Raw genomic sequence first — 24,656 nt, forward strand, 5'->3', positions numbered from 1 at the left:
ATAGAGAGTAAGAGTGCTGTAAGGGCTTGAACAATCATTTCATATTAGAGTTATAAGTTGTTTAGTATTAAAGTTTTTATGTAAAGTGTATTTAACAACATGTGGAATGTTAATAAAAAAACCATAAAAAAATATACTTTGATCGTACGTTATAATTTGGCGAGAGTACAAATTAGACGTGAGTATTGATATTATTACAGTAATAGTTTAAATACTATGTGAAGCTCCTAAACTGTTACCAAAATTTAAGAATAAATGAAAAAAAGATAAACAATTGTATAAATCTTTTATCAAGTCTTAAGTCAATACAAGTACGCGGTCATTCTGCGCCAACGAAAATCACCACAGCCCTACAAATTCATGGTAAATTCAAGGCCGGCATTCATGTACGTTAGCACCAAAATATGTAATTTACAAGTTGATAACAAAAAAAATTGCAAATAAAACATTTTCTTAATCAAAATATCCCCCTCCCCATTCCTTGACTATTTATTTTCGACAAATGTAACTCGTTTATAAGTGTTTTTAAAATGGTTAAACGTGCTGTAAGAAACACCAACTATGTACTTTTTAGAACACAAAAATATTTTTTTAAAAAACGTTTTCAATTATTTTAAAAACAATTTCAAATAAGCCCATAACTACACTAATTAAAGAGTGTTCAGATCTATTGGCTCTTTTCCAATTTAGCGGTTTTGGTTGGGGCTTTTTCTTTGTTGCATGTTGATTTGTTTTGCTCTACGACACCTTCATCAAATTCAAGACGAAGTTAGTTTTCTTCGGGCGACTACTTATGTGGTCGTTGACGAGGTGATGGCAACGGTGGTGTCGAGCTATGAGGGATGAGGATTAGGTTTTTTTTTATTTTCTGCATTTTTTGCTGATTGGCCTTTTGATATCCCCACCTTATTCGGCTAATTTGATGTACGTGTACTGGGCCTTTCCCTTTTAATGAAGTTGCTTGCTTTGTTTTCGGCAAAAAAAAATTTAAAAAGAATGTATCGCGTTAGAGTATGAGTTTAATTTTTTACTTTTACAATGTTAATTTTAAATAAAATATCACTTGTATTAAAAAAAAAAACATTTGTAAACATGAACCTTCCAATATCCAAATCGTTTTCCCTCAACCGCCGAAATAGAAACAACCTCAGAAAAGAGAGTGAATTTTCCAAGGATCCTTCCAAATACGCGGCAAGACTTTTTATTTTTTGTTTTTATCAATATGGGGACATGAATTTCCATGGCTCACACATCGCACACGGGGTCGTGAATATACACATGGCTCATTGAATAGTCAAGTTGGCCTTAGATTTTTCATCTATCTTTCATTGGTTCGAGAAATCTCCTAGACTAATTTAGGATTTTCTATCAGATAATTATATGTCAATTTCCTAATAAAATAAAATCATTATCATTTCAACTCAAAAAAAAAGCAAAAAAAAAGCAGATTATTGGGGATGGTCCAACTTTATCCAAAAAGTAGAGGTTAAATCAGCAAAAGTATTGTCAGACTCGCATCAAATTAGCTGGGACGATGGTCCACAAACTGACCATGATTTTCAGAGGCCATTTTTCAGGCTTTAACTTAGTCACAGTCAATCCTGAAATGTTTCATGCGTTGATGCATCAGCGCTCGGGGAATAGATCTCAAGGGTGGGCACTTGAAATAAAAAACTGAAACACGAATCAAATCGAAATGTATTGAATGGTTTGGTTTTGTGGTTTTGAAACGGTTGCAGTTTTGAAACCAAACCGCAAAGTAGGAAACGGTTTGGTTTCGATTTTGGCTTTTGAAAACCGCACCGAAATCGAAACCGCACATCAAATTAAATGTCATCTTTTAAATGGTCGTTTGTTAGAGTCCATACATTTAGTATTGGACTCAACTACACTAGTATGTCATTCTTTTCCACCCCTATTCTATTCGACAATTATAACTTATCAATGCAATCTTTCGAAGAGGAAGAGCTATCTTGCATTTCTTTAGGAAACTAAATAATAGATTAACAAAATCATCCCCAGCTTCTCCATAACAAACCATGTTCTTGGATTTGATAACCATAAGCTTATCAGTAGATGGTGCAAATTAACACTTGCATTAGGATTAACATGTCATTTTATTGGTGCAAATTTACAAAAAACGTTTTTGGTATTTTACCATGTTAGCATTCACATTTAAAGGTGCAAAAACAGGGGGGTGTGTGTGTGTGGAGTTTGAATATTTGTCAATTGTTACAAGCAAATATGCTGTGTTGACTTATAAACAATTCTCCTATCCTCCTCATTTACATGTTCAATGTAGGCTTTATTATGCTAATCAGCCTCTACTGCAAAATACAAATGTCCTTCGTGGCCAAGTGAAAACATGCAGACGTTCCCATTTTATTAATTTTCAGCATAAATTAACACTTGCATTAGATAGGTGTAAATATGTATTGTTTGAAAAATGAGATCGTCTTATGCAAATAACAAAATAAAGGTGTAAATGAATAGTACCAGGAGTGATTTTTCAAGGTAAAAAAATATCCTTAACGTTAAAAGTGAATAGTAAGAAGATTGTTTAAATAAGATTCCTTATTTTATATGCTAGTCAAAGCAATTCCACTCGTTAAAGGGGCAAGGGTAACTCAATGACAATGTACTATTACTCTTTTACTCGTTGAACACTTTTGCTCAAAAAATTAAATTTATAACGAAAATTTCGGACACAACTAAGTCCAGTACAATAAAAGAAGAAAGCGTAACAAGCATTCATCGAATGGGCTTTTTTGTTAATGTGGCAACTGGTGCGAGTTCACTGGCTGAGTTAGGCCCGTTTAATATAGCGGGCTAATCTGAAGAAACGCTGTTTTTTACATGTGGGCCTGGATTAAAATTACCGAGTCGGCGCTGTCCAATCAGGCCCAATAGCGATAGCGTCCAATGGTACTCGCATCGCCAGATCGAAAGAGCCTGCAAATCGCGAGCTTCTGGTTTCAGCGAATTTCCAAAATTAGGGTTCTTCTAGTTTGAAATTCGGACTGCTACGATGTCAGATTACGAAGGCGTCAGCAAGGTTCTTTTCTAAATTCCCTTCTGTTAATTTGTTAAGCCAATTTCTGAAACTATGCTTTCTCGTTTAATTTGTCAATTTGTTCATTTTCGATATGTTAATTTGTCGAATCGGATTAGATTTGGGTAAATAATTTATTTATGGTTTTCCAGAGTAAAATATTATTGTTTCTGTTTGTTAAATCACTTAGGGCATGAAATTAGGCAGTCATTTGGTATATTTGAGTATGAATCCCTTTTCCTTAGAGGAAACGATGAATTTGAAATGAATTACTTGATTTGAATGCGAAGTAGTTGTAAAGAGTGATGCATACGTAGTTTCGGATCGCGATTTTCTGTTGTGTATGTTTGTGTGACGATTATCGAATTGCTGAGTGATGTTTTAATTGCCTCTGCCTCAGCACAATTCTCGTGGATCAGAACGTGAGAGCTCGTGGAGAGATCGAGAGCGAGACCGAGGTCAAGATAGAGCAAAAGATGGTGACCGTTATACACGGGAGTATAAGGATAAAAGTGGAAGATTTGACAGAGGGAGGAACTCATATGATGGCCATCGCCGAGGTAGAAACCAAGATTTCGACAGGTTAAACATGTGCTTCTTAATGAAATAAACTTATCCAAGTTGTTCGCATAATCTCAATTGCATTGTGGAGTTATCAAGTGAAATTGTTTTTCGACTTTAGGTTTGCTTACGTTGTATGTTTATCTTGTAGGCATCGTCATTATGATCAAGATAGAGAAAGGATGCATAGACATAGATCACGGTCACGTTCTCGTTCTCGCTCAGTGGACAGATCTCCTCCTCGTTCCTGTTCAAAGAGGTTCGGGAAACTTTTACATAAACATTCACTTTCATATTGTTATCTTGATCATGACACATCTGATTGTCTTTTTAGTTGATGAGAAATATATCTTTCTTGCTCCTTTAGGTTATGCATTTCGTGTTGAGTAATGTTGTTCAAACATCATTTCCTATTTCAAAAGCTTTAGCTGGTTAAAACATAATATGGGTGCTGTTAGTATTTTGTCATGAAAGCCGCATTGCTCCATTGTAATCTTGCTGAAATCCTTGTCTATAGCAAGCGTACAACTGGTTTTGACATGGCACCACCTGCTGGGTCAGTGCTGCCTAATGCTTCCGTTTCAGGTTTGGATCTGACTACTCGATCACCAAATTCTTGTCAAAGCATTTGTAGCACTTTCCATTCAAGAATAGCTTCCTGACCTCCTGTTATTTATATGAGCATGCTAGAAGTTATCTTTCTTATTGTTTTACTCTGGAACTGAGAGCCATTGTTGTGTTGTTTGGTTGTTGTTGTGTTGTTGTTTGTATGTGTTTGCTTTTATGGTTTGGGTAAGAAGGCGATGTTGAGTTGGCATGACTACATCAATTGATGATCAAGGGAGAACCAATGGAACGATTAACTGGACATTCTTCTCCTTCGACTGATACAGTTGACATTTGGTTTACCTACAGATATTTCCCTACCATCCGCAATGATGGAATTTGTTTCTTTATTATTTCATGGTATATCTTAGGTATGAAATATTAGCTTTTTCAATGTAAAAGATACTTCTGGGCTTTCAGATGGATTTCATTACTAGTGTAGTTGTGACATATTTTTTCCGTAAAGCTATACTACTTATCCTTCTGTTATCGCTTCAATAATAATAATGCAGGACAACTGTCAGGTATTCCACAAACAATGCCTGGAGTGGTACAAAATTCCTTAACTTTTGGGGCATTGCATGTACGTTTCACCAGTATAAGCTTCTATGGGATCTTGAGTTCTATTTTTTTTTTGTGTTCTTTGTGAATAACTCATATGCTTTTGCTTGTTACAGATGGCTCTTCCATTGATGCCAGCTCAAGCCATGACTCAGCAGGTAAATTTATTGTATTTATGTTCATATATATAAATTTGCAATTTATTTTTCTTATAAATACATGAACGGTGTCTTTGTCATTGGCCGATGAGCAGTATATATATATATTTCTCTCTTGCAGGCTACAAGGCATGCACGTCGGGTATACGTTGGTGGGCTTCCTCCCTTGGCTAATGAGCAGGTTATAGTTCTGGATTTTGTTTTGGATTCTTTCCCAAGTAATAGCAAGTGTTTTTGACTCTATACTGGAGTGGAGATGAACAGGGAATCTAGGCTAAAGTTTGATACCATTTGTGTCATCACTTTAGAATCTAGGGATTTACTTTGTATATAAGGAAGCTTATAAGGTAGCTTTCTGTAGGTTGTTACAGGGCCAACTGCAATGGGTTACAAATAAGCCAAAATTTTGATTAACCTGTTTTTCAATTTTTGAAATTCTTGTTTGCCTCTTTCTTGTATTCTTTAAAAGACTTTGATGGAATGTTATCTTTTTGTCAGACAATTGCCACATTCTTTAGCCAATTCATGGCTGCCATTGGAAGAAATTCTGTTGGTTCAAGTATGTGTAATCATAGTCTCACTTTAACTAAGTTCAACATGTGCCTTAATGTATTACATGATTCAGGATCTCATGGGTTTTATCTGAGAGCAATGTGTTTTCTAGTATCTGAACTTGCAGGTGATGCGGTTGTAAATGTCTATATTAATCATGAGAAGAAGTTTGCATTTGTGGAGATGAGAACGGTTGAAGAAGCAAGTAATGCAATGGCATTAGACAGGATTATATTTGAGGCATGTCAATTACAAGTTATCATTACAGTTTTGTTTTTTGTATGATCTGTTTATAATCGTCATAGGGGAAGGTGTCAATGGTAAAGTCCCGTAAAAGAAGAATGTGAGGGTAAAATAAGAAGCATAACTAGTGTAGAACTGAAATGTTATCATGTCTATCGGATCAAAGCTTTTCTAATTTCAGTATTATCAAACTCATTAAGTAGGTTAACTTTCCTGGGTAAGGAACCCTATCAAATTTATGGAGAATTATCATAAATATGCCAAAAAAAAAAAAAAAAAAAAATATTGAGATTTGTATTTGTTGGTTATGATGGGGCTTAGGTCAGAATCTTTGGATAATGTTTTAATCATTCTTCTGTGTGCTCTGTGGGTATGGAGGAAATATTTCTTTGTTAACATGCTCCTTTTGAGTGCCCGGAACTTTAACAGGTTCCCACTGCTTGACTTTTGCTATGGTTTTGATTGGAACTGGGAAATTTCTCGTGTGTTGAATGATTAGGAACTCTTGTGAATGTTGTTATTCCTCATGCGGATCAAGGCGGAGAACAGATTCCAGGTGTTGGGAAGGTAAAACTCTTGTGCTGCATCCACTTACCGTGCTCTTATTGACGTTCTCTTTTCTCGGAGTATTGTATATGTAGCTTGTTTCTCATTATAATTATACGACGCTTTTAGGTGTTCTTGGAATATACGGATATTGGGGGTTGCGCCAATGCGAAGAATGTACTCGGTGGGAGAAAATTCGGAGGTAACATAGCCCCCCCGTTTAATATATCAGGGACTACAGTGCATAAGAGTACTAAGCCCCCCCGGCCTAGGTTTTTATCGTTTTTGTTGCAATGTAAAATAGCTGTACGTTCCAAAGCGAACTTTCGGATGTCGGTAATGGTTGCTCAGGGAACCGATGGCGTGCTAGCATAATCGACGAGTGCCTTTCCCGGCCTTCGTTCTCTTGATGTTTTGATGCTGGCTTGGTTGTTTGGCCATTTAGGTTGGTTTGTATTAGTATGGAAGTGTACAGACCGTTTAATATACTCCTCAAGAGATTAATAGTGGTCTTCTCATTTGCATAGCAACTCTGTTTATTTAGTGTTCTTTTTATCGGGTCGACCCGTTAACAGTTTGCTCGTCATCTGTCAAGGACACGATAAAATCACTCAAATTACCCGAACATGATACAAACACAACCTGTTCGATAGGTCTGGACATTAGGCACTGCAATTTTTTGCATGTGATGTTAATCCGATACGTAACTACACGATCTGTTAACTAATTAAATTATTATCGAGTCATTTTTTAAAAAATTCGTAAGATAATAGGTTTGATATTATACGATTTGTTAAGACAACGAGTATGTCACAAAAATAACATGGATACAATAATGACAACCCGTTTGTCAAGTGTACCTAATTGAATGATAATGCTACTTTTAACGGAGTTTCATTGGGAAAGGGGTCCTCTTCGGATCTTTTCTTTCCAATCCATCAAATTAAGAAATTCGTGTTATTAAAATTTGATCAAACGGTTACAAATAGAGGGTCATTTTAAAAGTTATAATAATTTCAACCGTTGAATCAATTTTTAATTACACGAATTATCTGATTTGATGATTTAGGAAAAAAGGATTCTCGAGAATCACTTTCCGTTTCATCGGTCTCCTCCATTCCGGTATATGTCTTTGGGCCGTTGATTATGATCCACGTGTGTGCGTCAGAAGCGTGGGGAACAGTCAAAAAGAGTAATCAAATAAAAGGTCGGATTGGACGGTGGATGACTCAGATCACCGTCACTAACAACACACAGTTTAAACCTCCACTTGTACTTTGTTTATGACTGTTTAGTTTTGGATAAGAGTGTTTGTACAACTCAACACGTTTTTGACTGTTTCCAAAACACCTACTCAGTTTTATCTTAATTTTCTAATCATCTGGGTGATCGGGAGAATAAATTTCGTAATAACATCCTAAACTAGCGGTGAGCATTACTATCATTTTAAAAGCCGTTATATAACTTATATTACATGAATTTAATCTCTTAGATTTATACAACGGATAAATTAAAGTTAGGTCAAATAAATATCAAAAAACCATTGCGCCGTTATTTAGCATAAATTTTTAACTGGGTTATAATCTAATGGATATAAAATTATATACTTTTTTCTATTATAACATTGTTGTTATCCTCAATTCACGCCCTTCATTTTGGTTTGGCAAAAAATTACTATCTTACTAACTTTAGTAAATAAAAGGGATATTGCTCGTCTCCTTTCTTACAATAAAAAAAAATTACAAACCCTAACGTATAAACAAAGTCTTATCTTAATACGCCGGGTCGATTGTGTGAATTATAAAACGTCACTGCATTCGATTTGGCTTCAAGTCTTTAGTTAGTTTTAAGTACTATATATTTTTTTATAATCTCTTTCAAATATTTTTGTATACTCTTTTAAAGTTTTCCTAAGTCTTTCTCTACGCCTTTTGCACGGAGCCTCCATCTCATAGTCGTATATTCTAACTAAAACATCTGTATGTTTTTTATTCACGTGTTCAAACTATCTTAATCGATTTTCTCTTTATCACCAGTCCAAACCGATACATATACAAACATGACAAAAGAATATTGTATAAGATTAATGTTTTACAAGTGTCAATCTATCATTTGTATGGTGTAGCGAGTCAAGTATTATCCAAATAAAAATAGATTAAAAGTTGGATCGAATCTTCCTTTAAGTGATAGAGGAGAGAGAGTTTTGGATAACGTCGCCACGCACACTTTCCTACTCTCTCTCTCTCGAAATATTTAGTATTTAGCTATATATACCCCAACAATTACGCATTAATCTCCACCAGTTCCCTTTGCCTGCGTTAAACTATTTAGTACCATCTTTTGTGTTCGAGAAATTTGATCCAAAAACTTTTTTTGAGATTTGTTTTTGTTGGAAATTTGAAAATGCTTGCAATATTCAACAAGGAAGTGGTGCAGCCACCGCAGGAGCTCCACAGCCCCGCCGCTGCCTCCGCCAATCCGGCCAAGAAGCCTCAAGAAATTGCCAAAGATTTCATGTCCTGCCACGATACAAACAATGCAGTTTCAGTTTGTTTTGGAAACACAGCTTTGCTTGCATATGTTGCTCCAGCCAACCCCTACACATCCCCAAAAAGGTATAACCCCAATATCTTTTCTTTATATTTATGAATATTTACTACCATAGTCCGGTTACGCAACGAATATATGTGGATATGTCATCGTTAATGTGTCCATGTCATGATATCACCTTGACAAAATATATCGATATCAAAATTAATCAATGCAGCTTTTACTAGGAGGACGAAAATAGAGGAGTGCAGAAGGGTTCAACCGAAAATTATCGAGTATAAGAACAGACGTCATGCACAAAAAATTTATATATAACTGGCATTTGGGCGTTCTCAAATCTCAATCCATCTATTATTTATAATTAACTAATTGATTAATTCATTGCAGGGTGTTCTGTTCGTTGGACAACATATACTGCATTTTTCTGGGGGACCTGAACAACCTCTGCAGCCTGATCAAGCAGTACGGGCTGTCGAAGGGCACCAATGAGGCCATGTTCGTGGTGCAGGCCTATCGGACCCTCCGCGACCGCGGCCCGTACCCCGCTGATCAAGTCCTCAAGGATCTTGATGGAAGCTTTGGATTTGTGCTCTATGACACCAAGGCTGGAACCGTCTTTGCTGCATTGGTAAGTTCCAAAATTAATCAAATGTTAGAAAGCAAAGGCTCTTTGCAAAACAAGAGTAAAGATGCGTATAATAGATGTTCTTCTGATCTCGCAAAGCGTAAAGCTTTGTTGGCTTGGGATCGCCCTTTTACAAAGCGTAAAGCTGGGTGTCCTTATCAAATCTATTTTCAGGGTTCTTAGCATTTTTGGGTGTGGTTTATTTTTATGCAGGGTGCCAATGAAGGGGTTAGCATGTTTTGGGGCATTGCAGCAGATGGTTCGGTGGTGATTTCTGACAACTTGGGGGTCATAAAACAAAGCTGTGCTAAATCTTTTGCCCCATTTCCAACTGGTATGTAAAACGCTACACTGACACGACTCGAAATTTGTACGAATACAGAATTCGATGTGTACACAATTATTACTTTTACTAGCCTCTAATGTTTTGGTGGGTGGAATTTTGGATGCAGGGTGCATGTTCCACAGTGAGCAAGGGTTGATGAGCTTCGAGCATCCAACCAAGAAGATGAAGGCAATGCCTCGGATTGACAGTGAGGGGGTCATGTGTGGGGCCACCTTCAAGGTTGATGCTCACTCGAGGATTCCGAACATGCCACGTGTCGGCAGTGAAGCCAATTGGGCAGTATGGGGCCAACAAGCCTAAATCAAAGAGATAAACTTACTTACGTTAACGGCTGATACTAATTATTTGCAAGTTTCATATTTATTTGGTTTAATCTCAATTCATGTACATATTTCCCTGTAATTTCCTTTCCCTTTCTAATGAGTACCTACATATTATGAATGAAGAACTATGTGTAGTTGTTTCTCTGGAGTTCGCTTCGCGTGACATTTTACCAAAAAAATGAAACTACCGAATCTCGCCCAACGCCATGTTTTATCGCGTTTCACATTTATAATAGTTCAGGGAGAAAATTGATCAAAATAATAATTCAAGGAATTTCAGGACCAAACAAGTGTTAGAAAAGAAATGGAGGGAGAGAAAAAGTAGTAAAGTGCGAATTACCCTTCATCTTATGTAACAATAGTTTCCAAGCAATTGTATCAGAAATCTGTAGTTTCATTAGCTACTCCGTTTAGACTACTTACGGTTCATCGCAAGTCATCTAATCTTACAACTATACAATTGTTCCCCAATGTAATCAAACCGTCGAGTACTTGGACAACCCTTTAGGGAAGGAAGAGATTACTGAAGCAAGTCATCAAGGGCCGGAGGAAGGTAAACATCACCAGTAATCGGACTAGAACTTGATGCCTTCCATTCAGATCTGTTTGGCTTGATTAAAGCTCATTGAGGAGACCGATCATGGCATCCGCTCGATGTTTGATAACCCCGCACAAGATGGGAAGCAAAACCGGTAAAACCTAGGCAACGATTTAGTCGAGATCCACAAAAATCTGCAACAAGTCCAGAAGCTTGATCAGAAATGAATAATAGCAAAAGCATTAGGGGTTATAGTTTAGACGGCAATGACTATTTTACCACAATTCGCAATTGTTAAATATGTTTATTCAAAACTGAAAAAACAGAAAAACTAACCTCCAAATCTGGCAAAGAGTCATATGACTTTTTCTCTCTTGTGTTAAACACGGTAATGCCCGTGATCTTCTGAACTCCAAGTTTAGTAGCAATGAGGTTCTGCATTAGGAAAAGGCTACTCTTAAGAAACTACTCAAAACAGTTGAAATATGAAAAGCAAATTGTTTTAAAGGTAATAATCTCAATGTTATCTTGTTGAAAGATGACTGGTTACTTTTAGGTTGCGGGGTTTAGAGAGCTACTCTCAGGACAACAATACATTCACTGACATCCCTATAAAGAAATTATCACTATCAATCATCATCACCATTGTGATTATCATTTACCAAAGATGTTTAAACTGAATCTATAAGGTGCTGGTGAAATTATTCTCCGTACCAGATTGATATTTGTGGAACCAAACGCCTCAACCCTCGGCAAAACCTGTGTGTGGATTTCAAATTCATAAATCAGTTATATAACAAGTGAGATGCTAAATATTTGGAATTTAAAAGTATGAGTTCAAATATGCAACTCATGGTTCCTAATATATCTTTCATCACGTAAACTTGTGTAATCTAACTAATCTAACTGAGACAACCTAAAAGTTCAGAGAGTATACAGGGTCTGTTAAAATATCGAGGTCAACATAAGCAATTGTAAATAAAAAAAAGGCACCAACGAAGGCCTATAAGAAAGGCTTGGATAGGACATTCCTATGATACCATCTAAAATCGTATATTGAAACAGACTTTGGGACAGTATAAAATGTCATAAACTTGGGGAATACTCATCAAGAACAATATTTGAAATCTGATGTAAAGCATTACCACTGTTTGAAGACCATTGATCACAACAACCTTCTCCTCAGGTGAATCATCTTGTGATAACCAAACTTCAAAGGGGCCGAGTTCCTTATCTGTCTCATTTTCTAATTTCAAATGTAGCTGCACAAAAATTTTACTTGCTCAGGTCCAAATCATTGCATTAGTCAGTGGCTAATTCTATTAACTGAAGAAAGACAAGTACAAGAGGTAAATAGAGGGTGAACTGTGAAGTATGAAGTCCAATAGCCATGAGAAACCTCTGTTGGTGACTTTACATAGACAATCAAGCTGCAGTAATCTAATTAACAAGAGACATATAAGAAACCAAAAGGAACGAAAATTACCGAAAAGGGTCTTTCCAACTTGATGGCAGACGGCACCTCCACCACATGCAACTCAATATCCTTTCGTGTTATGGGCTGCAAAAGTGTATATCAAGAACATAAGTGTAATACCACTTAAGCTCTAGCATGTCCTACTTACACCTCTCATGATATATCCAAAAAACAATTCGTACAGCATTCTAAAGTCCATAAATGCCCTGCCTAGTTGAAATTAAACTAACAATATTTTAAAAGTTAAATAGTAAAATCAAACCATATTTTGAACTTCCCATTTTCTGTAGAAGTTTTCATGAGTTTGAATTTAAAGAATTTTAAAAATTAACTATAATCTCTATGGAAGTTACCGGATAAGTGCTAATAACCACATAAACTTAAAATTGGGCTTGCAAGCTGTGTATGTGACGTGTACTAAGCTTGTACATGTGTGTGTATGTGTGCCTTAAATTATTGCATGGACTTCTAATTAGACAGAATTTTCAGACAAAAAGCCAGAAAATAAACACCCTGCAGATCTAAAGTGAAACAAAAAGTAGTGGACAGTATTCTTCTTCTAATATTAGTGTTAAAAAATGAACACTCACAGTTCCCATAATTTGCTGTGTCTGCAGGCGACCAGGTTCGCCCAGATTAGTTCGCCATGTTATCTGAAGTTTACCAAGAATATTGCTTCCCTCAACTTTCACTTGGGCAGAACCATGTGATATTAACTGATAAAGATAGTTATGTATTCCCCCGCCAGATTTGATAAGAATTGGTGGCTTAAATATCTCTCTGCCATCAACAAAAGCAGAAGAATATGAAGAAAAGAAGGGAAAGAGGAATATGAAGAAAAGAAAGGAAAGAGGAATATGAAGAAAAGAAGAAAATTCAACAGAAGAAAATAAACCATATTGTACCTTGTTTGAGAATTCTTTTCAGAATGATGTTCGTCAGCTTTTAGGATTTTTGCACTCCAATGCTGAGCGGGCTCAAACTCAACTTGGTCCATAAGAAGATTTGACTTGGTATGATTTTCGATGCAAGCTTCTAAAAGCGTGATTTCCTGTGATACAATGCATTTATCATAGAGACACTAATTCGTTACAGGTTATCAACAAGATTACAGCAGTTACTTAGGCTGCAAAGAATAGAAGTAAACAATAGAAACCGAATGCTGTTTAAAGAGGCACATGCTTTGGCATCGGTATAACACATACGAGACACTATGTCTAAGTTTGATCCAGTGTGGCGTATACATACATGTTCATGTTTCTACTGAAAATCATCAATATATATTTAAACACCATAGCAATGCTAAAAAGCAATGTAACTTGTATATGTATCGAAAAGGCAGAACTTACAAGCTTAGAATCAATAATTAAATGAACCTCAACGTACCTTTACAACACGGACCTGAAAAATCAAAATCAAATTGTTAGTTTCACTAGGATTTATGAAATGCAGTTATTTCACATGTATGTGAATTGAAATTCAGAACTGCACATGAAAATTCCACGGCGTGTGCAAGGACAATACCTTAGTCCTGACAGAAAGCGGATTGGCCACAATGAACTTGAAGAACTGTGGTAGATATTTACGCTCTCCCTCCCCGTCATAGTACAATGCAGTGCATACCAACCTATAGAGATTACAAAACCTTACCACAATCAAACAACAAAATCATAATACATGAGTTTCGAGGACTGAGGAGGAGAGCTTACGTGTGAGCGCCGAGTTCCTTGACATCATGTTCAACAATGAAATCATAACGGCCGCCTGCACGTATGGATTCAACCGGAGATTTCGACGTGTCCAGCAGCAAAAGCCTCTGCCTTTCTGTTTGCATTTCCGCCTGCAATTCTCGAAGTTAACAAAAGATTAAAAATTGAACTGAATTAATTTAACATGAAATAATTACGGAATAAATGGAAAATAAAGTTCAAGAATTTGAGATTAAAACCTTGATTATAATGTCCCTGACTTCGAAATTGGAGCTGTTATTGATGCTAATATAGCTACAAAATGTCTCCCCTAAGTAAATTGCTCTGCAAAATCACAACTTTATTAACAAATCAAGGAATTAAAATGCGGGTAAGGAGAGGGAGAGAAAGAGAGAGAGACCCGAAGGCTTGGGGGAGGACGAGGAGGCCCGAGAGGCCGATGGAGTCGGAGGGGTGGTGGAGGAGGAAACGGGTGCGGTAGGTGAGATCGGAGGAGTCGGAGGAGGGGTTCGAGGAGGCGGGGGAGTCGAGGAGGCGGGGGAGTTGAGCGGCGGCGATCGGGTCGTCGAAGATGTCCTCGCCGACGACGAGATCGGCGGGGTCGAGAAGGAGGGGAATGGGGTCCACCTGGAACGAGGGCTTGCACAGCCTCATCACCCGGAAGGCTAGGGAGTGGGGTCCAGCTTGACCGCTGCTCATCGCTGCTTCCTCGTCGTCGATTCGTCGGCGTCCGTCGAGATCAACCGAACTTTCGCGCTTCCGAAATTAGAGCCAGTGTGACAAAGTTTGACAATACACCTTTTTCAACCGCGTTTGTTGGTGTGTTAACAGCAACTCCTCATCGTTTTAACTTTTAACCACTTGGGAAACTCTGGTAAATAAATTTGACGGCGGTAAAATGCACTTTAACGAGACACGTGGTGGTGTTTAAGTAGCAGTTCTCACGTGGTGTCATAAGGATTTGGACAGGGGGTTCAAAACCACAGTTGAATTTTGATCCAACGGTTACAATTATTATAAAATCATTTAAGTTATTACGTCAAGAGAATTCAGATCCTCTGCTCAGAAAAATATCCAAATTCATGTCATAAACGATTTAAGTTAATTAGAAGTGTCAATAGTATGATAGAGAAATAATCTTAGCATCACATAATGTTATTAATTTATTTGTTTAGAAGAAAATTATTATTAATGTAAAAGCTAGTTGATAAATGCGTACAACATAATCCGAAATTCAACCCAACATTGATAAAGAACTATCATTAGAATAAGAGCTAAATGCTATTTGATAGGCGAGCATAACATGTACAGAATTTAAACTTCAAATTGTTCCAAAACTAGAAAGAGAACTACCACTACACTGAAAATTACTTAACAAACGGAGACACAAAAGAGATGATTACAAATGCATTTTTGCTCAGCACTCTCGAGCGGTGTAAATGCTCGTCACTATTAGATTTGTTTAAATTTTGAAATTTGTATCTATTCACCGTACAAATCTCAAAATGTAAACTAATCTCGGTAGTGAATAGGGCAATGAGCATTGCCATTGTGGTCAGCAAAAAATATTTCTCCTATCCACTATACTAATTAGGATTAGGAAAAAGAAAGGAGTATGTTTGTATTGATTTGCTTCAAAAATGTTTACAACATAGAATACAGGAACCCTACCAACCACCTGCCTTCACAACCCCACGCCCAGAAGAACGGCAAAGTTCGTGCAACTCCAGTGTTAAAACTACAAATCTAGCAACCTGATAAAGCAAGTGGATCCACGAGAGACATTTGCCGAGGCTACCATCTCAACGGCGTTCCCCGGCGGCAGCTATTAACGTTTATATATGCGTATCAAATGTAATGTTCTCACTCCAGGTCAAATGGATCCACGGAGGTGGCCGGTGAAAATGATTTACAACCTACAAAACGGAAACCCTTAAAGAATCATAACTCGGCAGCAGTTGCAGATGTGAAGGAGAGTTTTCCGTAGCAAGTAAGAATTTATCATTAGACAGGAATCCGAAAATAATGAGCAGGGTGCCCCTGATTTCTTTTAACCAACAACCACTCACCAAGGTAATCTTCTAAACTGACTGCCTTAAAGAACGCTTGTACTGCATATGTCCAATCTGCACCATATGACTCAGTCGTCAACGATCAGCAACGGTTTATGCATGTCCACCTTGGAATTCGTTCCATATGTAGAAGGATTAGGAACTCACCTAATAAATAATACAGTCAGTTCAGTCACCTATACAACTCGAACCCATGTTCCGCCACACATAGGACAGCAATAAGCCCAGCGGCTGATCCACCAAGTCTCCCGCCCAGTTTGATTCGCTGCAGTAGCAGCATCTGGGGAAGCAAAAGCTGACGTCTGCCGCAAACATCTTATGCACTGCATACACACAAGTACAAAATAAGATTCATAGGATCACTACCTGTTAAGATGGGGAGACAAACAGCATTGACTTTTCATATCAAACCTTGTACCAAACCCCTTCAAGACCAGTCTTCCATACGGCAGTAACAACATCTCTCCGTGAACCCATTATACCAAGATATGCCCCTAGACCCACAGAAGTATTTAGGCCAAAAGCTGCATCTCTTTCAGACATCCTGCGCTTCCTTGGCCACAGGCCATGGGCTCCATAATATACATCACAACTTTCCAAAGATCCAGAATCAGGTAGGTCTGAAGAATTACATAGTTTGGGGGTATCATCTTGAGGGCCCATGTCATGTGGATCAGACCAAGGCCCACCGTACATGTTGCGCCTATGCCACTCTTCGGCTGGAGGGTGGAGTTCTAACTCTCGGAGTAACAGACCAGCGGCATCTGCACCTCTAGGCCGGGGCATATTCTGTATAGCCCATCAGAAAAAAGATTGTTACTATGAGATTTCAGATTGTGATTGACACTAAAAAATTAAGTAAAGTTAAGATTTTAGAGAACTTTAAGCAACCAGTTAACAAGAAAGTTAATCCTCTTTTACAGATTAAAGTTGCAGGCATTGAGTTTAGCAGCATTATTGATAAGTAGAGCAGAAACCATGCCACTCCATGATCATGAGTGGTAAGGAATACAACTATACCTGCATATGCGGGCCAAGGGATGCTTCAACAACCTCCGGAAGAACTGTATAATTACCATCAATATAATGCAGCCGCACCTGAATGTTGCTGCTTCCCACCTGAGAAACTGGCAATGGATGTGCCAGGCTGGCTGTTCGCCGACAAAGATCCATAAGGATGAGGAAAAGGACTTTCACCTGCAGGACAGCAACAGAGTGCATTACATCATTCTAGCTTTTGCTTATCAATTTTCTATGATGAACGGAATTATCCAATTAATTCAGAATACCCTATAGTGTGTCAAATGTCCAAAAATGAGACATAAAGATTGAAAATCCCATTCACAGTTCACAAATCAAATAATATAAACCAGATATAAACAACTTAAGGCAACATGTAATTTTTTGTAGAGATCTTGGATGAAGAGAGCATCAGTTTCTACCTCCTCAAAAGTGTAACCCTGACCAGCATTTCCAGCACCCAATCTTGACCTTCCAGCAGGTCCTTCTTCAACTCCTTTTGCTCCAGGTATCTGACTGGGCCGAGCTACCTGACCCTCCTCCGGCCTGACCATGGTTGTAGATGATTTTGCAGAAACAGAACTGACCTCCTCCACCTTCCCAGGAGCACCAGGTTGTGGCTTTTGCATATTTGCATCAGCATTTCTCTGTGCTCCCCCAGAGAAACGGGGTAGCTGAGTTCGCCGAAAGAAAAAACAGAAAAGCAAAAGCTGGCATAACCTATGAAGGAAATGGCAATCCCCAATTAGCCTAACGGCAGGTGTACCAGGAAAGGTTCCTGTGTTGATACTTATTGGCATGAAGGAAGATGGCCCGCTAATGGGGTTTGGAGTCGAATTGGAAACTCCATCAGAGGTGCTACTAATCTTTGCAATGGCACCTTGAACCCAAGCTTGCATCTGGGTGTTTCCTGTAGAATTTGTAGTTCCACTTTGACCCCCTGAAAAACATAGCATGACATTGTCAAAGAAATGTTGCATTGCAGATAATGCAAAACAAGAAGTAAATAAACAAGTATAAAATTCAAATGCTGCCTGTGTCTCCTAACATAAATAACGGCAAACACCTCCTGAGTAAGAAAAATCATGATACTTAAACCCTAAGATGCCTCCGAAGCGAGTCTAATTTCCAAATGGTTTGGGATTTTTTTAAGGAACCATATCTGGTCAATCCTGATGTAAAAGATTATTTACGCGATTTTCAAAGAAAAAAATTTCAAACTTCTTTTGTACCTGAATCGAACTATAGAAATAATATCTTCAGTTTCCATAATGAGAAAAAGAATGCACACTGACCTTGACTGGTTGCAGGAGAAGCCGAACTTTGGGTAGGACTAGCCACCATATTGCGGTTGCTGCCAGCTCCAGCAGTAACAGCATGGCTTGCCAGTGTGCGACAAAAACTTGCATAGCGCCGCAAGCGAGTGATGAAATGTGAAGCTAAATCAAGAACTGCATCGACGTAAGCCTGTATTACGTGGAAAGATTAGGTAAGCGAGATTTGAAGAAAATCTTACAACGATCCTGAGACTTGTGAACTGACTGGAGGAAGGTTCAACCATCTTCATAACCATACATGGGTTTTGGAAGCCCAAACTAGCTCACACATTACTAGTCTTCTACTATTTATTTCATAGAAATGAGGACCAGGGCATAACCATAATCATGCACCTACATGACTGGATTCCACATTGTTGACAATAAAATATACATTTCAATAAACCAATTATTTGTCAAACTTTTAGCGACAGCATGACCATTTTTCAGTGTATAACTTTCAACAGACGAAAACAATAAGTTTTAAGATTAAGAACAGTCAACTGAAAACCTGAATATGTGGAACTAGTGCTGGTTCAATAGCCATTGCTTCAGGATCAATGCCTGATAACATTTCCCCAGATGCCTGCCATGGCTCTGGTACCAAAGCAGATGGATTTATTAACGCTGATTCTATTCCTTTCCCCAGCATGTCAAGCAACAACCTGGCTTGCATGTCTAAAACCATCGCCCTAACTTCTTGTGCATTTGTACCTTCCAGTAGTCTGCACTTTATCCTGTCGAGACTCTGCATCAAAACAGAATAATTTTCTTAGTCAAACAACAAAAGTAGTCAACAAAGACGTGAAACTGAGGATGGAATGGTATGGATGTGTGACTGTGAACTACTAAACCCTGTCCTGAACCTAAAAACAGGGATAGAAAAGGATAATAAAAAGGCAGGATGTAGCCATGCAACAGCATGAAAGGTTGATTGAAAACCCGAGTCTTTAGGCCAAAAGTCATGCGCAAAGCCTCAACTTCAAATTACAGTCTAGCCATGTTCCCATTTAGTCAGTTTCCGATGCAATCTGTCTTAAAATATCCCAAAACAACTTTTTCCTTAAAAGACACGCCAAGATACTTTTACAATCTACAGCATGGGAAACAGGGAGGCCATCTAGGTGATACTTTGCTTGAGCAAATAAGAAGCAAGTAGAATTGTCACCACCTCTTGCATAATGCCAATAGCCCTTAACAGCAAGAGAGTCAACAATACCAGGCCATTCAGATAAGAAAAGATTATGGGATCTTGAATTCATTTTAAACTCAGCATATATAACTACTTGCACGAAACAAATTATATTACATCATATCTGAAAGTTTTTATCAAAAAATTAGGGCCATCCACTAGAATAATTATGGATAAAATATCTCTGACATACGAGTAATAAAATGTTAGTGCATCAAGATTATAAAATTAAAAAATGCAGCAACTAATTTCACTAAAATGACACATGGTCCTAATTGTCATGAAAAAGTTAGCATGGACAAGAAAAAATCTATAAGCATGAAACAACCTGCGTCAGAGCAAAAACTTACAGGACCATACTGTTGCCTGTGCTGAGTAGAAGGAAGAGAATGAAAATCTGCATCCAGTACTGCAATGACACTATTCAGAGAAACTGCAACAAACAAACAAAAAATCACGGTCAGAAGGTTGTGCACATAATTTACGAAAGAAATTTTCAATGAAATGCAAATAAAATGGATTGGAGACCTATAATTTGTTTCCTAAATCTCAAGTACTTTGCAATTTATCAGTGACACAAGAATACCACCAATAGGAATCGAAGGTTTATTACCAATGCCATCCTCAGCAGCACTCTGTGTACAGCCAACAGCATCCCACCAATCAACCCCAACCAAAAGACTCCACCAAAACCTGCCATGATGACTATCACTCTATCGTACCTTAAACATCCATAAGAACTAAATTCAGGGATTCAAGTTTTATCAGGGTGGAAGTACCTTTCCGCAATGGCACGTTCCCAGGTTGACGAGTTTGCCTTCACTTGGCTGCTTGGAACAGCAGGAGGAAGAACACGTATTATTTTTAAAACTGTACGGTCCTTAGCACTATCGTGCCAAACAGAAGCTGAGCAGCAGCTTGTCGATGAGAAGGCTGGGGTAGCAATTGCAGATCCGACGTTAATCTGGTAATTATCAACAGGTGCAAAGTTCGGACCAGAGAAGATGTGAACCCCACCCCGGAGAAAAGCAACAGCAATCTCACCACCATGAGCAGAATAGACTATTCGAGCAAGTGTTCTAACATCACTTGGCAGGTCAAAAGGATCAAAACTGACTCTTTTTACTTTCTCTATGCTAGAATCAGGAGTCTTCCTTGCATCAATGGTTGCTGCCATCGCGGCTGCTTGGTAACTTTTAAAATCATTAGTTGGTTGTATGCTTGTGTCCACTTTGGATAGCCAAACAGTTTGCATTGGTGCCTGCCCACCAAAACTGGAAGTAGGATTTCCAAATATTTGGTGAAGGACAACGGGCTGAAGAGATGATTCCCACCGTTGCACTCTCCATCCTGTAATCGATGGACCCTCATCTGGATCATAAGGAGACATGTATTGTCCTGCACACATGAAATATAGGAATCATGATTTAATTAATGCAACTACTATAGTTCAGACGTATTTCTAAGAAAACTTAGTTTAGGAGAAATTAAGACTCTAACAACCAACTTTAGGAGAATTTTTTTGGGAAAATGTACATCTGGATTAGAAAAGATTAACAAATAAATACATGCATTTGAATTCCAAATGTAAAAGATAGGGAAACAAAAGGCTTTCAAGGAAGAAGACAGTTAGTACCCTCAACTATGACAACAGCAATGACAGAACCACCACGAGTTGGATCAAAGGCAACTGCTGTAACTCCAGATCCCCATGTAGTAGTAGTTGCAGACTGAGATGCAGCCTCAGGACTCACATACGCTGAAAAATTAGAAACTGGAGAGCAATGGAGTGGTAAAGTATCACTGAAATCTGGATCGGTCTGCTTTTGCCCTTGCTTTGCTTCGGATATAAGATAATCCTGCCAGCTAAACAGATATGCAGCCAAAGGGGAAAAACCTGCCCAATTGGGTGGATTTATTGAAGGTGGGACCCCATTAGTTGTGCTGATCTTTGGACTTGCGTGAAATCCATTTCCAATGCCAGGAGTGACCTCCCAAACAACAACAGTAGATGGGTTTACAATTGGAACGCCTGCGACATGCATGGCACCACTATCTGTTATGATAGCATCAGCTGCCATGATCCCACTAGGCCCAGCACCCAAGAGTCCCTTGCTTGTTTGAAACCACTTTGGTGCAGCACTAGTCTGATTAGGAGGATACTGGGACCAATGAAGCTGAACAGAGCCTGAAGAGAAAACAGAACAGATGCACAGAAAACTGGGCCACCTAGCTGCAACAAATAACCAAATATTGCATCAGATACCAACCGTACACACATTGTACAATGAAAAAACGAAAATATAAGAAAACTTGAAAATAAGAGAGGTTGCAACGAAAATAAAAAAAATAAAAAAAAAACCTGAATTCTGAGACTGCTGGGAAAGAAATTTTTCTTCAAAAGTTGACTTTGCATTGGAGGATGTACTAGATTTTGAGGAAAGCCACCTATACTGGTTCATCAACAAAAAGATTAAAAAAATATTAACCGTCAAGATCTGAAAAAGAGTACCGTAGACACACCAGTAGACGTAAAATTAGATATTCATATAAACAATCAGCAAGCTAAAATGTTACATTTCAAAGAACCAAAAACATTCAGATGGGCAAAATATCTTCTAAAACCAGATGAGTAGCAGACAACAAAATTGCTTACTGGGGACACTCCTGACAGCCACTTTGTAACAACTGCAATATCCTGCCGCCATTCATGATCTCGTTGCCAGCGGCTGGCATCACGCACGAGATTAGCTGGCCCCTAAACAGATAGATCAAATATAAACATTTAATAATAGTTTTGTAAAAAAAATGTGGGAAAATTGGCCAAGATTATTGCAATTTAGCTGTTACTGGAAAAGCCACGTCAAAAGCTTGCAAAGGGAAAAAGTTATATACATAAGAGAAATCAGTCCAGCAAGTGTAACTTACTTGAGAAGGCTGAGTCCAGATCGTTACTCTCCCATGGAAATTGGCAATTAGTAAGGCACGAGGGCAAGAAGTAGGGGACCATTCAATAAACTGAACAGAATCACGAGGAGAATCTGCAAAATGTATTCAATGTGACTATCATGGTTAACAGAATTAGAGTCAGTATTTAGGAAAGCAAAAGCAAAATATCAAAGGTCTTCCTAACCTAGCAACGAATGAAAAAGACATGCAAAGACACATGCCAACTGTCAGGAAACTTCTTCCAATATTTAGGGAATTGTCATCCAAATGAGATAGGATCTGAACACTTAAATGAACTAGCAGGTAATAACTATTTTACTGTGGATGCTAAAAAACAACTTTGTATGCAAGAGTTGCTTGGAAAGAAAAAGAAATTTGACATATGTAGATGTTCAGAGAAAAATCATACTGTGCATCAAGCAAGGCCAAATAGGATTATTAAGCCTTCATAGTTATCAAGCTATTCACTGAATAAGTTGCAGTGAAGAAAACTTGGGCAAAGAATCTAAAGAACCAAAGGTTCTTATAAAATCAAATAACTCATCTAAGTACCTGCATTCACATTGAACACTGCACACTCAGTTGGTCGCTCTGGGATCACGATATGTATGGGAATCCAAAAAGGTGCATTTGCATTAGAACTACAGAAAAGTCGATAATAAGAAGAATTGTCAAAACTGTATGCCGAAGTAACTAATAACAAGGGAGAAAACAAAATAAAATATAGGGCAAACTTAAGCAAGGTTAATCCCCACCAACCAGTCTGCCTAGGTTTTTAAACTCAAGTCATTCCTTGATTCTCCAATTGGACCTTATATGAAAGAAGGAAAGACGTTCTATTTTTAAAAGCCAGGCTACAATTCTTAGACATTCTTGAGAGATTCGTCCTTTTCTTTTCATAGTGCTTTTTGAGGTCCAACTAAGCAAAAATAAATGGTAGGTTCCATAATCAAGCATATTGTCATAACAGAATAAATCCCACATTTCATGAGACTAAGAAAAAAGTGAGCATAAACAAGGAAAACCAACCTTGGAATTCTTGCACAAGTTTCGGATGCACAAGCGATGGCATTCAGCTTCCCGCACCATGCAACAGCACTGGCAAACAAACAATAAAGCCAAATCTTCTGTATGTAACTTAAAACATAAATGTAAGATGTCCAGGGCAATTTAGCAGAGTCATGGTAATAAGGAAGTAATATATTTTCCAACTAGCTTTCCATTATGCTTCTCATTTTCAGATTTCTAGTTACCTTGGCCATTATGAAGCTGATAACCCCTACGCCTCTCACACTAAGGCGAGTAATTGTTAATAAAACTAACAACCGAATTACGCAGTGTAGAGAGGTGGTAAGTTCTCCAGTGTTGTCAAAATGAAGTAGCCACTATCCAGTACTCAAAATTCTTATGTCCACCTTTATTCACATCATGGAAAGTTATCAACTGGCAACGGTTGATAGGGCAATGGCGTAACTAAATCAATAAAGACCTAAAATTTCGGTAATGACCAGCCATAGAATCCCCAATATCAATACTTCTCTCTCCACATTTCAAATTCAACTTCTTCTCTCTCCTTCCCACCTCAGTATACACTATATAACAACAATTTCTTGTCTCATTTCAGTAAATTCAGAATTTTTCTCCATGAACACACAACTACAGAGCTCAAACATACAATTCTATTCACTTTATTTGTAAACCGCTTCGAAACCAAAATTGTAAACACAATTCAATCAAATGCCCACCACCCCCACACAAAAAAAAGATGCATAATTCAATGAAAACAAACTGGAGCTGGAATTTCAAAAAATACCTGAAATTGCGACAAAGCTCGGGGACGCTCATCTTGTGCTGCAAATTGGACCTGGGCTGCTTGAGCCTGATACAGAAGACGGCGGCGGGGCTGGCGGCGTCTTCGTCCATGGGGTCGTCGGGCTTGTCCACCGGGTCTTCCTCTTCGATTTCTCCTCCTCCGATGCTCTCAACACTCCCAGTTTCGGGCTTATCGATCTCAAGGGAGTGAGCTACAGGCTCGTCGTCAGAGTCCTTCACTTGACTCATTACCCCCAAAACCCTAAAAAACTATATATACAAGGAATCACAAAGCAGAGAGAGAGAGAGAGAAGAATGTGAGTGGCGGAAAGTCGTAATTGAAGGCGACAGAAATCACTGTGGAAAGCGAGAGAGAGAGAGTAGTGGGGTTAGTGTGTGTATGTTTGAATATGTTGATTGTTGTGAGAGAGAGAGAGAAGAGAGAGAG

At 38.2% G+C, this 24,656-nt stretch overlaps 4 protein-coding genes and 1 long non-coding RNA gene across 10 annotated transcripts; 3 read left to right on the forward strand and 2 right to left on the reverse strand.

Annotated features, from left to right (window-relative positions):
• The first annotated feature begins 2,915 nt into the window (after positions 1-2,915).
• LOC137728815 (splicing factor U2af large subunit A-like) lies at positions 2,916-5,923 on the forward strand. Of its 2 annotated transcripts, XM_068467587.1 has the most exons (9): positions 2,916-3,055; positions 3,453-3,634; positions 3,765-3,872; positions 4,131-4,198; positions 4,732-4,802; positions 4,897-4,938; positions 5,060-5,119; positions 5,437-5,497; positions 5,603-5,922. In XM_068467587.1, exons 1-9 carry the CDS (start codon positions 3,029-3,031, stop codon positions 5,773-5,775), a joined length of 792 nt encoding a protein of 263 aa, XP_068323688.1. In that variant the 5' UTR covers positions 2,916-3,028; the 3' UTR covers positions 5,776-5,922. The 2 variants fall into 2 exon arrangements, with proteins under 2 accessions (XP_068323688.1, XP_068323687.1); XM_068467586.1 differs by having other exon boundaries at positions 5,437-5,923.
• Positions 5,924-6,138: 215 nt separating this feature from the next.
• LOC137728819 (uncharacterized) lies at positions 6,139-6,805 on the forward strand. The gene is made up of 2 exons (XR_011067942.1): positions 6,139-6,300; positions 6,409-6,805. It is a non-coding gene; the product is annotated as an uncharacterized lncRNA (long non-coding RNA).
• A 1,765-nt stretch (positions 6,806-8,570) lies between these two features.
• On the forward strand, positions 8,571-10,292 carry LOC137728821 (stem-specific protein TSJT1-like). The gene is made up of 4 exons (XM_068467591.1): positions 8,571-8,894; positions 9,217-9,457; positions 9,668-9,788; positions 9,907-10,292. Exons 1-4 carry the CDS (start codon positions 8,683-8,685, stop codon positions 10,098-10,100), a joined length of 768 nt encoding a protein of 255 aa, XP_068323692.1. The 5' UTR covers positions 8,571-8,682; the 3' UTR covers positions 10,101-10,292.
• Positions 10,293-10,448: 156 nt separating this feature from the next.
• LOC137728820 (uncharacterized) lies at positions 10,449-14,653 on the reverse strand. 2 transcript variants are annotated; one of them, XM_068467589.1, is made up of 12 exons: positions 14,248-14,653; positions 14,087-14,171; positions 13,848-13,978; positions 13,663-13,765; positions 13,525-13,539; positions 13,044-13,189; positions 12,729-12,918; positions 12,148-12,222; positions 11,807-11,923; positions 11,376-11,420; positions 10,998-11,096; positions 10,449-10,855 (listed from the first exon to the last, which is right to left on the reverse strand). In XM_068467589.1, the coding sequence occupies exons 1-12, from the start codon at positions 14,544-14,546 to the stop codon at positions 10,835-10,837; spliced, it is 1,326 nt and encodes a 441-aa protein (XP_068323690.1). In that variant the 5' UTR covers positions 14,547-14,653; the 3' UTR covers positions 10,449-10,834. The 2 variants fall into 2 exon arrangements, with proteins under 2 accessions (XP_068323690.1, XP_068323691.1); XM_068467590.1 differs by lacking the exon at positions 10,449-10,855 and adding an exon at positions 11,212-11,270 and having other exon boundaries at positions 11,009-11,096.
• Positions 14,654-15,155: 502 nt separating this feature from the next.
• LOC137728822 (mediator of RNA polymerase II transcription subunit 16-like) lies at positions 15,156-24,656 on the reverse strand. 4 transcript variants are annotated; one of them, XM_068467592.1, is made up of 18 exons: positions 24,210-24,656; positions 23,426-23,494; positions 22,949-23,037; positions 22,376-22,488; positions 22,104-22,205; positions 21,810-21,900; positions 21,084-21,680; positions 20,227-20,845; positions 20,061-20,140; positions 19,798-19,880; positions 18,767-19,003; positions 18,235-18,406; positions 17,362-17,879; positions 16,940-17,116; positions 16,331-16,708; positions 16,067-16,242; positions 15,917-15,973; positions 15,156-15,763 (listed from the first exon to the last, which is right to left on the reverse strand). In XM_068467592.1, the coding sequence occupies exons 1-16, from the start codon at positions 24,455-24,457 to the stop codon at positions 16,096-16,098; spliced, it is 3,720 nt and encodes a 1,239-aa protein (XP_068323693.1). In that variant the 5' UTR covers positions 24,458-24,656; the 3' UTR covers positions 15,156-15,763; positions 15,917-15,973; positions 16,067-16,095. The 4 variants fall into 4 exon arrangements, with proteins under 4 accessions (XP_068323693.1, XP_068323694.1, XP_068323695.1 ...); XM_068467593.1 differs by having other exon boundaries at positions 15,156-15,779; XM_068467594.1 differs by lacking the exon at positions 22,949-23,037 and having other exon boundaries at positions 24,210-24,350.

The sequence above is a fragment of the Pyrus communis genome, chromosome 3 (assembly GCF_963583255.1).
Source record: "Pyrus communis chromosome 3, drPyrComm1.1, whole genome shotgun sequence".
In the NCBI taxonomy this organism is placed as follows: domain Eukaryota; kingdom Viridiplantae; phylum Streptophyta; class Magnoliopsida; order Rosales; family Rosaceae; genus Pyrus; species Pyrus communis.

Coding starts and splice junctions, on each gene's coding strand:
- LOC137728815 (XM_068467586.1), top strand. CDS start 3,029: ATGTCAGATTACGAAGGCGTCAGCAAG. Junction 4,199..4,731: donor GCCTAATGCTTCCGTTTCAG/GTTTGGATCTGA, acceptor ATAATAATGCAG/GACAACTGTCAGGTATTCCA. Junction 5,120..5,436: donor CTCCCTTGGCTAATGAGCAG/GTTATAGTTCTG, acceptor TCTTTTTGTCAG/ACAATTGCCACATTCTTTAG.
- LOC137728821 (XM_068467591.1), top strand. CDS start 8,683: ATGCTTGCAATATTCAACAAGGAAGTGGTGCAGCCACCGCAGGAGCTC. Junction 8,895..9,216: donor CCCTACACATCCCCAAAAAG/GTATAACCCCAA, acceptor AATTCATTGCAG/GGTGTTCTGTTCGTTGGACA. Junction 9,789..9,906: donor TTTTGCCCCATTTCCAACTG/GTATGTAAAACG, acceptor TTTTGGATGCAG/GGTGCATGTTCCACAGTGAG.
- LOC137728820 (XM_068467589.1), bottom strand. CDS start 14,546: ATGAGCAGCGGTCAAGCTGGACCCCACTCCCTAGCCTTCCGGGTGATG. Junction 12,919..13,043: donor GAAAAGAATTCTCAAACAAG/GTACAATATGGT, acceptor TGTTGATGGCAG/AGAGATATTTAAGCCACCAA. Junction 11,097..11,375: donor GTTCCACAAATATCAATCTG/GTACGGAGAATA, acceptor TTCCTAATGCAG/AACCTCATTGCTACTAAACT.
- LOC137728822 (XM_068467592.1), bottom strand. CDS start 24,457: ATGAGTCAAGTGAAGGACTCTGACGACGAGCCTGTAGCTCACTCCCTT. Junction 21,901..22,103: donor GGCTGTCAGGAGTGTCCCCA/GTAAGCAATTTT, acceptor TTGATGAACCAG/TATAGGTGGCTTTCCTCAAA. Junction 17,880..18,234: donor TTCTCCTGCAACCAGTCAAG/GTCAGTGTGCAT, acceptor TATGTTTTTCAG/GGGGTCAAAGTGGAACTACA.